This window comes from Octopus bimaculoides, chromosome 17 (assembly GCF_001194135.2).
Source record: "Octopus bimaculoides isolate UCB-OBI-ISO-001 chromosome 17, ASM119413v2, whole genome shotgun sequence".
NCBI classification, from domain to species: Eukaryota; Metazoa; Mollusca; class Cephalopoda; order Octopoda; family Octopodidae; genus Octopus; species Octopus bimaculoides.
In genome coordinates, this window is record NC_068997.1 from 52,282,032 (window position 1) to 52,293,690 (window position 11,659).

Sequence of the window (11,659 nt, forward strand, 5' to 3'; positions counted from 1 at the left end):
GTGAGTGAGGTGGCATATATATATATATGAGGAGACCCCCTTTGGTCATGACTGACCATGGGATTACTCCTAGAAAGTTATCCTCCCAGGCACAAATCTGGGCAAGGTTGTTTATGGAAGACCAGCAGTCGCCCATGCATACCAGCCTCCCCTCTCAACACCACCAGTGTTATCCAAGGGAAAGGCAAAGGGGCCGATACAGCTTGGCACCAGTGATGCTGCAACTCATTTCTACAACTGAGTGACCTGGAGCAACGTGAAATAAAGTGCCTTGCTCAAGAACACAACACACAGCCCGGTCCGAGAATCGAACTCACAACCTCACGATTGTAAGCTCAATGCTCTAACCATTGAGCCATGCGCCTTCACATATATGTGTGTGTGTGTGTATGTATTGATAATGTTTATTGAATATCATTGCAGCTACAACTTGATTGAGACTGAAGATTGGCCTGAAGATCAACTGAAGGAAATTCCTTACACAAAAGTCGAGTAAGTAGAATGTCTTGGTGGTTTTGGTGCTGAGAGTTAATGCCAACCATTGTGGGTGTAGGATATCCTGAGGATTGATATAGCAGTTACTTGAGCTGTTATGGGTAATGCTACCCACATATTGGTATAGGGTTTACTTTGGACTGTTACAGGTACTGCTACCCTGGTTATTAGTATAAAGTAACTTTGGACTGTAATGGGTACTACTGTAGTGGATAGCTACCTTGGGTATTGATATAGAGATCCACCTGGGTACTTCTAAAGCAGGTGCCTTGAATTGTTTTAGGTGATTTTGTGACATATCTGTTCTGAGTGTTGTTTAGAAGGGTTTTGTGCTATGTATTGTTATGGGGGTACCTGTTTGGGGTCCTAGAATAGGGGGTTAACTTGGTCTGTTCTAGGTGCTGATACAAAGGATATACGTATTGGTACAGGGGTACCTGTTTCGGATCTAGTGCTGGGTTGCAGTGTAGTGAGTACTATCCATGTACCCCTATATCCACCCACTTAGGTACCACCCCCACCCTCACATCCCTCAGTTCTTAATCCTTAATAACTAATTGTTATTCCTCTCAACTGTTTTCCCCAGGACAAAGAGCCAACCTTTCCGAATCAAACATTCTCCAAAATCAAAACATTATGCCAAATCCAGGAGTCGCAGCTGTGGGTAAGTAACACCATCTTCTCTGCCTTTATATTATTTCACAGTCACACATCATATGCAGGATGATTTCTGTGGTTGCTTTACCTGCTAAACATAGCAGCCAAATCACACTAGGTTACACAACACTAAATGTTGGCCACAGTCCAATGACTGAAACAAGTAAACAATAAAAGATTGACATACAAAGCTGGATGGATTGGATGGCCACAGATGGAACATCCTTGATCTTCTAGATCAAAACTGATCTATGACTAAATAACAACACTATGAAGTCTTAGTTTCTGTAAACCTAATAGTAGACGTACAAGCATGTCAAACTCACCCATTTCCCTGTAGACTAAAAAAAAAAAAAATGATGAACAGCCTTAATCGATTTTCGAACCTTATTGGACTCTCATCAGAGGTATCTACATATGTTTGACTAATCCCAGAGAAACAATCAGCTTATATAGACATCAACTCCAGTAGTTCCAGAGAAATGGAGGAGCTACTGATTTGCATACCACAAGTGTTTAGCAGTTAATTTGATACCAGTTTCAGATTTTGGCTCAAAGCCCAGAATTATGAGAGGAAGAGTGGGCTAAGTCGATTACATTGAACCCAGTGCTCAACTGGTACTTACTTTAACGACCTTGAAAGGATGAAAGGCAAAGTCAACTACGTTAGAATTTGGACTCGGAACATAAATATGGCAAAATGCCACAGAGCATTTTGCCCAAAGTGTGAAAATTCTACCATCTCACTGCCTTCATCATCATCATCATCATCGTTTAATGTCCGCTTTCCATGCTAGCATTTAATATCAGCTGCCGGTCAGCAGGGATATCGGCCCACACAGTGGTATGATATGCATAAACCTACATTGACCTGACTGTTAAATTATCACTTGTAGAGACAAAATTAGTTATTAGAAGTCCTAGACAGACCAGACTGGACAGACTAGATTGCCACATTTGGAATGTCTTTTGATCATTGGTCTGCATTGATCAGATGTGACTTGTGGCTAAGCAACAATATAATGCAATGAAGCATTTCTTTCGGTAACAAACATTAATGTCGATCTGACTGTTTAGTTTTTTTTTTACTTGCAGAGACAAAATCGGTTCTCGGAATCCCCAGTCGTCCATTCACGGAGTCGAGGAAGAGGAAGAAGAAGTAGAAGGAATGGGTGAAACAAACGATGGCAATTTGTCCCCCTATAGTAGACATTCTAAGGAGACATCTCCCCCGCCTCCAGCATACAGTTCCTTAAATGAACCAGTGAGTATCAGAAAAGACCAGGTGAAAGCTACTTCTAATTACAGGTGAGTACTAATTAATGAGTTATCTCTGATTACTTTAGTGACATCTTATCCACTGAGTGCTCAGCTGCCATTAGAGAAGAGTTAAATAGTTAGGTCATTGTTGGTGAATACTTATTATTGAGTTACCTGTAATATTAGCTAACTCAGAATCTGTGCACACCTTCATATTCTTCAAGAAAAAGGTCTGCAATGGCTTTGAAATTTCAGCTTCCTCGCTATGATGAATTGACTATTTTTCGCTTCTTGTTACAGATACCAAACTACTGAAACAGTGGAACCTTCCCCTACCATAACACAAGACCCACCAATGAGTCATAAGGTAAGTCGTAACTATTCAACACCTTCCTAATAACGCAACCTCTTACCTCACCCACAATCTCTATCAGACAGCTCACACCTCTCACTTGCAATGTCGTCTTCAGACTCCAGCAGTCTTTTAATCTTTTACTTGTTTCAGTTGTTGGACTGTGGCCATACTGGGGCACTGCTTTGAAAGGTTTTAGTAGAAAAAAAAAATCAACCCCAGTACTTATTTTTAAAATCTGGTGCATATTCCATCAGTCTCTTTTGCTGAACCTCTAAGTTACAGGGGTGTAAGAGACAGGAAGAAATTGTTTTAAATTAATCACACATTATCCTGTGGTTTTAAGATTTCAATGATATGTTGGTATATCTTTAGAATGACATTGTAGGGTAGGTGTGAAAAGTTGGATATGGCCAGTTCTAACATAAACCAGTAGAATATTTGGGCTGAATATGGCCAAATTAAATGGCACATTAGTCACATCAGAGTTATACAACCCTGGACCACATGTCAAAGTACTGTCTCTTCTCCTGATTAATGTATTCAAACTCCTACTAATGATGTGGTGGTTGTAGTTAGAAACAGGCTGTTTCTGGATGATTTGTAACATCAGATTTTTCAGTACAATCAGACTTGTTAATGAGATTTAACAGGAAGTTTTAATTAATATCATACAGACTTATGAGTGTATCAAATAACAATACTGAATAAAGTATCAAATAAATTCAAAGAAATCTTGTTTTCTGACACTGCATTCTTATATAATACCTGTAATGCATTGCTTCCTTCTTCAGACTTCCTCTTCCTCCAGACATACCAGATCTGCCGTTCCCGTTGGGTAAGTAAAAAATTCTTTTAATAGAACTGTTGTTACTGTTGTAGTGCTGCCTAGTTGTGGATTGGTTCACATCTCAGATTATTTGGAATTATAGTTCTTTGTTATGTGGCGTATATCTCTGTATATCACTGCAGAGGTTGTTGTGGTATATATATATATATATATATATATATATATAGATATATCTTGGTATATCACAGTAGAGATTGTTGTATAGTGTAAATATTGATGTTACTACACAGTTTGTACAATATATATTTATTACTACAAATATTGTTGTGTGGCATATATTGGTCTACTGCTGTGAAGATTGTTGTGATGTATTTATTGGTATATCACAGTAGAGGTTGTTGTTAGACATGAGCCTGTACAACAGTTTTGCATGTGTTCTTATGTATTTATTAGTGAATAACTTACTAGATTGTTGTTAATTTACTCTCTTTTTTTACTCTTTGACTGGGGCCATGCTGGAGCACTGCCTTTAGTCGAGCAAATTGACCCTAGGACTTATTTGTAAGCCTAGTACTTATTCTAAGTCTTTCAAAGAAAGGACAATAATATATACATTTCAAGACAATCTCAACAAAAACTGGAAAAAGCAATTGAATATATGGTGGTGCACCAGCATGACTGCAACCCATAAATAAATAAATATCATAAAAGTTACAAACTTTGAAAAGAAAAAAAATACAAATGTGTCAATATTTAAAACAACAACAAATAACTGCCCAATAATGGTTTTACAAAAACTACAGCATTCATGGATTTTAACATTTCCTGGAATTTGTTGCTTTTTCCAAGAGACTATATTGAACATTCCATGAATGCTGTACTTTTTGTAAAGCGGTTATTTGTTGTTGCTGTTGTTTTATAATGCAGCCATGTTATGTCAGGCTATCGGTTAAAACTGACTGGATTTGTCGTGGTAGCCAACAAATCTGTTCACTGTAGTAAATATAAATATCACCAATTATAAAAGTGGTAAGAAGGGAGTGGCTTGCTTATTTGAATAAATTTGCATATAAGCACAGGAGTGGCTGCGTGGTAAGTAGCTTGCTTACCAACCACATGGTTCCAGGTTCAGTCCTACTGCATGGCACTTTGGGCGAGTGTCTTCTACTATAGCCTCGGGCCGACCAAAGCCTTGTGAGTGGATTTGGTAGACAGAAACTGAAAGAAGCCCATTGTATATATATATATGTGTGTGTCTGTGTTTGTCCCCCACAACATCGCTTGACAACCGATGCTGGTGTGTTTATGTCCCTGTAACTTAGCGGTTCGCCAAAAGATACCTATGGAATAAGTACTGGGCTTACAAAGAATAAGTCCTGGGGTCGATTTGCTCAACTAAAGGCAGTGCTCCAGCATGGCCACATTCAAATGACTGAAACAAGTAAAAGAGTAAATGGCTTATATTCTGTCTGCAGCATTATATTCTAATTATGTTAATCATGTATCTCGTTATATTGTAGGACACCAGAATCTAGACGACCCAGATCCCATAATGAACATGTGACTAGAATTTCATATTGCTCAGAAGTAAGTAAAATGTTTGTTCAAGTCCTGCGTTAACCCCTTCAGACTCGTTAGGCTATCAGAAGGGAATGAGATTGGCAGAGACTAATTTTTGGCTGCTTATCAATGCCAACTCACCTCACTAATGGTCTGCTGCTCTTGTACAATTCTGGGATTGTTTTTTTAACTCTATATACATCTTTAAAAAGAGCTTTCTTGGATTAAAAAAAAAAAAAAACTGCAGCCCCTACCATAAGATACTAAGTATGTGATATTAATGTTTAATATACGTGACTGTGTGTATGTGTTCATGTGAAAATACACACACAAAGGAGTGCTGAAAAGTTCTCAACTTTAAGGGTATAGTGAAAGGCCTAGTTGGAGGCCCAACCTTCCGAGTTCTTTTACAGGGTTTAGAAAAACTTAAGAACTGCTGCAATAAGTGTGTGAATTTGGGAAGGGAATATGTTGAATAAAATCATAATTGATTGTCCTCTATTTACTTTTACCCAAAACCAGGAACCTTTCAGCGCCCCTTTATATTTATATATATATATTTCAGTTTGTATTTATACTCCATCTAAATTTGTAGTCATTTGACTCTCTGATGAATCAATATTTGTTTTTACTATTGTTTTTCTTTATTTATTTCTCTTTTAGCCTGGAGCAGAGAGTGATACTCCAGGGCATCACTCAAGTAGACATGGGCTGGAAAGTGACACTCCTGGACATCACACCAGTAGACATGGAGTGGACAGTGACACTCCAGGGCATCACTCCAGTAGACATGGAGTGGAGAGTGACACTCCAGGGCATCACTCCAGTAGACATGGAGTGGACAGCGACACTCCTGGTCATCACTCTAGCAGACGTGCAGAGAGTGATCATTCTGGCCACAGACATAACAGACACGACAGGTCATCAAACTGGCAGAGTCCAACAACCACAGACAGCCCTACTTCTGGGTCTTACACACCGGTGCACTCAGGACGACGGGCATACAACCAACATGAAGACAGTGACTATGGTAGTTACACACCTGTCCACCGATCGAGACAAACCCACCATTACTCACAAACGGACAGGACACGTGAGCAAGGGGGAAACTATCGACCATCGCATAGATCTCGACACAGCGACACACGTAGTGGTGGCAGCAGTTCACATTCTCATCAACATCGATCGGGTTCCCATGGTGATCGGGAAGGTCACTCGAGGTCACGACCTAGTTCCCATGTTGACAGAGAAAGCCATTCTTCATCCAGGTCACGACACAGTCGAACTCCAGAAGATAATGACCCAGGACGGCCACCAATGAATAAAGATTTAAATTTAACAGTTGTTTTCCACGAAGGACAGACCAATGAAGAAGCTACGGAACTGTAAACTCAGGGAGGTGTTATAGACCCCCACCTCTTCCCAGTCAGTACAGAACAACCCTCCTTCCTAATCAACGATGCAGACCACACCCTTGGTCAATACAGTTCCTGTAAAGTATCCCAGATGTAAATGGAATTATAATACAAGGCTAAGAAAACTAATACAGACCACAGCTGCAATATAAGTGATACTCTTAAACAGAGGCCACACCCTCTCAGTTACTTGAGACCACACCCTCAATCAATACAGACTGCACTTTCAATCAACATGGGCCATGCCCTCTCGTCTAATCAAGACTATACATGCCCAATGAACAAAAGGCCATACCTCCAATCAATAGCCACCTCACGAGATCTAAAAAGTGAAATATGCAATAAATGGAAGTCTAGTTAAAAGTATCAAAAACTATGAATCTACAGTTTACGAGTTCAAATGATGTTAACCGTTTTAGTGTCCCTCTATTCAGACTTGCTATTTTAAATATTTGTACATATCACATGGATTATATATGAGATAGTCAAATTTGTTATATATAAACGTATATACATATATATATATATCTTGGAGATGAGTACTGAAGTTATCATGTGCTAGGTTTGAGAACAGAAATTTTTCACTACATGAAACCATTGGTAACCTTGTTAACCCACAATAAATAAATAAATATTTATATATATAGATATAGATATCTGATAGGTAACCCGGGTTAAGTCCATAGAATGGCTTTGCATAGGTTTTTGAGAATCAAGAATTTCCACATGCATATATTATATTTCCATGTGCCACTTGTTCGGATTTAAACACAGTTATCTACATGCATACACATGCTATACCTTTTATCATTATAAATATGTATGCGTTTGTGTACCTGGTAGAACATGGAATTTTCAACTATAACTTTTAATACCTGAACATTTTGAAATCCATCTCCTAGTCTCATGATTGATTCTGTGTTTTCATCTCTGGATTGAACATATCAAATACCAGTAATATATTAGTGTTAACTAAACATGTCTTCCTATATAATATTTGTCCTTGTGTTGCAGCAAAATCAAAGTAAAACAAAAACAGTATTTATTCATTTGAAAAATTTCTTGATAAATCAGAAAACATTTAAAAAAAAGAAGAATTTTAAACGACAAATAATCGTGCCAAAAATGAAAATAACCAAATCTATTCACCATCATAGGTGACCACAATATTGTTGCTTCCATCAGTCAGTGCCCTATTGAGATACATAATTCTTTAGATGTAAAAGAACTAAATTGGTATGTATGGACATAATCTATCTACATATCCTTCATCTGACCCATGCAGGCATGGAAAAGTGGACATTAAATGATTATAAACATCATAAGGAAGCAAGCTGGCAGAATTGTTTCCATTCCAGACAAAATGTGTAATGGCATTAATTCTAACTTTGCATTCTGAATTCAAATGCCGCCAAGGTTGACTTTTCTCTCGTGGTCTGTAAAGTAAGTACCAGCTAAACACTGGAGTCAATGTAATTGATATACTCCCTCCTCCAAAATTGCTGGCCTTGGGCCAAAATTTGAAATTAGTATCTATAAACATCACGTGTAGAGTCTGTCAAAGAAATCTGTGAACCATGACGAAACGGTAGTAAGATGGTATGATCAGAAAAATACAAGTATTAAGAGAAACTGACCATTGAAACCATTCCTTGCTTTGGCCTCCAGGAGTTTTTGGGAAACTGAAGAATCAGCAATGCATTTTTCAAAGATTATATCATGAAAATAAAAACACTTTGTACATAACATAAAACGATTGGCATTAGGAAGGGCATCCAACCATAGAAACCATGCCAAAGCTGACATTGGGACCTGATGCAGTTCTGCACGTAGTTGAATCCTGTCAAATCGTTTAACCGATGCCAACATCAAAAACACATTAAATGATCACGTGTATATATTTTCTAAAGAGTGTTCCAGAAAGTGCGACAGATTACCAAGATTTATGGGGCCCAGTAGATCGGTTCCACACCCAACTTGTATCTCTGGTATGGTTTGACAGTTTTCATAATTCTAGACTAGACCAATCAAAGGGACAGCTGCATATCTTATATAATTGGACATTTAAGTACATGTAAAACATGTGCACATTGTATAAAGCATAAATACCTATTATTTTACATTTTGTATATATATATATAAATGGAGTTAAATGCAGGTGTTATTCAAAGATTTGAAAAAAAGGGGAAATAATAATATTGGATGTATAAAACGACAGTTTGATCACAATTGGAAGATCTGATCATAGCCTGACTGACCGAGGATTAAACAATGGCAACTGTTAAAAGATGTCAGGAAATGTCTAAGGTACTCTTGCTAAAGCATCTTATTTCTTCTATGTTATTGGAATCTGGAGCAGCCATGGGCACTGTCTGTTCTCAGACTTTGTAAAAGACAGAAAACTCATGAAAATGGTAACAAAACTCATTATCAGAGATGGAACACTGCTACATTAGCCACAATTCCAAGAGAAATATCAGAGCTTTGTCAGGAAGAATAAGTCAATGGCTCAGCTACTAATGGTACTTTCAAAAGTTTATGAACAGACTGCTCTCCAAGAACACAGAATTTTCTCTGACAACCATTTTGGAACTCCCACAAAAGCAACAACAACAACATAGCATAAACTGATGACAAATACATTTTACTTGCTAGAAATAGCAGCCAAATCACTCTCAAACGATTTTCTGTCTTACAAAAGATGGCTCACATTAGATTATAAGATTGTCAATACATTTTATGAAAACAGAAACTGGAATGGTTACTGATCATATCTCTGTTGGACGAAGGCTGATCTGGGATTATCCCTTTTGTTTACCACATTTCTGCTGATATACACTTCCTATGTTTCAATTAATCTTGAAAATAATGAAGAATTTGGTGAAAAGAACTGCCATTACAAAGATGATGTTAGGAACAGAAATTAATGTAAAATTTTGATGGAAAGTTTTAACTCAGATCCACAAAATTTGTATCACAGAACTAAGGGTTCTTGTGTGACTTTGTATCAAAAGGGCTTAACAAGAAAGGAGATATTGAAGATAAGCAGCTTAATCCTTAAACATTTAAACTGGCCATATTTTGGCCTTAAACATTTAAACTGGCCCAAACATTCTGCCCGTTTTATGTTCAAACTTGTCAGATCTGGCCTTGCACAACTACATTAAAATTTCATTCTAGAAATATTCAATCATATCACTGAAATCTCAAAATTACAAAGATTAATACACAATTAATCCAAAACAATGTGAATAAATAAATATTACATTTGACAGAGAAATTTGAATGCTAAACGATTAACAGAGGACAGAATGATTGCAGTATTTTAAATCATGGGTCTGTTGAATCAAAGATGGCTTAGAACTAAACAACAACAACAACAATTATTACAAACTGAAATGTAAATTATCATTCCAGCCTAATCAGAAGCATGACATGTTATGGTAGCTTGATCCTAAAAAAGTTGGATTAACCAAAATATATTCCTTGTATTGAGACACTACATTTCTAATAGAATTCTAAACAAATCTAAAAGACACGCTGTGTGTGTGTATGAATAAAAACATACTCACACACATGTATGTATAATCCAGCATGTGCTTCAGAAGACTTGACACTTTACCAAAAAGTTTCCACACAACCTCTATGACTCCAGATCAACTTCTGTGCAGAGTGTGCATTCCATATAGAAAATGGAATGCAGAAAACATAATTAGTATTTATGCTTTGTATAATATACACGTGTTTCAGAAAGCTGACCTTAATTACATAAGCCTAAAGGGTCAGTTACATAATACAATGCAGCCAGCTCACTTTGTCAGCTAATGTACCATATTACTTGCCCATCAATTGAGTTCTTCTGGCTAGAAGCTGTGAAAGTAGAAAACTGTTCTGCTCCCTCAAAGACCCCCACATCATTACAGAATTTATAGTGTGGTCATGGCTAAGTTAGAGTATAGCAATTTCAGGGTGTTTGGTCTGTGACATTTCCTTACCAAGTCCTCACTAAAGACGAATAAATGCATTTAAAGGGTTCGAACAATAAACGAGAAATGATTCCATACTTCAAAAGTCTGTCAGTGAAATATTTATAAAAGTAAAAAGAAAATGTTTCTATCGAAACAATAATGGTAGTAATGATAACATTACCAATCTTTGACAATGGTAAAATAATGGATTATTACTGTTCTGTTAATGATTGATAAAACAGCAGTAATACCACTTTAATTAACAAAATAATTAGTGGCAAAACAAAGGACTGTTACTGTAATTTGCATGTTATTAGCATTGTAATAGGTAAGATGATATACAAGTCAAATTAATTATGATAATGTATATGTACATTTTAATATCATGTAAATGATATAAAAATGGAAATATGTTAATGTGTAAATGTTGGTACCATGCTTATATGTAAATGATATGCAAATGGTATTCTGTTAATGTATATGTTAACATTATGGTATCATGGAAATGATATAAAAATGGAATTATGTTAAAGCCATGTTAAAGTGTAAATGGTACACAAGTGAAATTAATTATGTTAATTTATGTGTAAATGTTGTCTGGGCAAATGGTATACAGGTGAATTAATTATGTTGATGCCTGTGTAAATGATATACAAAGGGAGTTATTAATTATGTTAATATATATATATGGTGAATGATACCAACGTGGAAATGTAGAGTAAATTATTGCAATGTAAACTTTTTAGAGCGGACCATAGCATGAGCGTCTCTCACATTACCTCCTCTTAACTGGTAGAGTTAGTCTTATGTAACAATTGTACAGGGCGGAGCTAGTTGTGTGCAATAAGTGTTGAGTGTGGATCCAGTTGCATATGGTTGTTCCTCCATCACACACTATACTCCGACATGCCACAGTTGATTGTTATTCGATGGTATACTCACACTTCACCTATGTAGGCTGGGTTTCTGCCTGAAGGGAAGGACCAGATCTCAAAGGCCTTTACAATGTCTCTGAAATTGGTAGGCTGGAGGGAAGAAAATATCCTCAAATCAGACACCTGGTCTGCATGTTTGCATCAGAATGGAATCTATGAAAGGCTGAATGGCCAGGCAGTGATGTTCAACAGGGCATGAACATAGTGGCTTGTGTAGGAATGTTACT

The 11,659-nt window shown here is 37.0% G+C and overlaps 1 protein-coding gene across 1 annotated transcript in view; it reads left to right on the top strand.

Annotated features, from left to right (window-relative positions):
* Positions 1-9,599, top strand: part of LOC106883293 (band 4.1-like protein 4) — a 109,093-nt gene extending 99,494 nt beyond the window's left edge. Inside the window, exons 18-24 of the mRNA XM_052973907.1 lie at positions 424-492; positions 1,082-1,159; positions 2,248-2,460; positions 2,713-2,779; positions 3,559-3,602; positions 5,075-5,141; positions 5,778-9,599. Coding sequence (XP_052829867.1) covers positions 424-492; positions 1,082-1,159; positions 2,248-2,460; positions 2,713-2,779; positions 3,559-3,602; positions 5,075-5,141; positions 5,778-6,503 — 1,264 coding nt within the window. The 3' untranslated portion in view covers positions 6,504-9,599. The remainder of the gene's footprint in view (positions 1-423; positions 493-1,081; positions 1,160-2,247; positions 2,461-2,712; positions 2,780-3,558; positions 3,603-5,074; positions 5,142-5,777) is intronic.
* Positions 9,600-11,659: the final 2,060 nt, after the last annotated feature.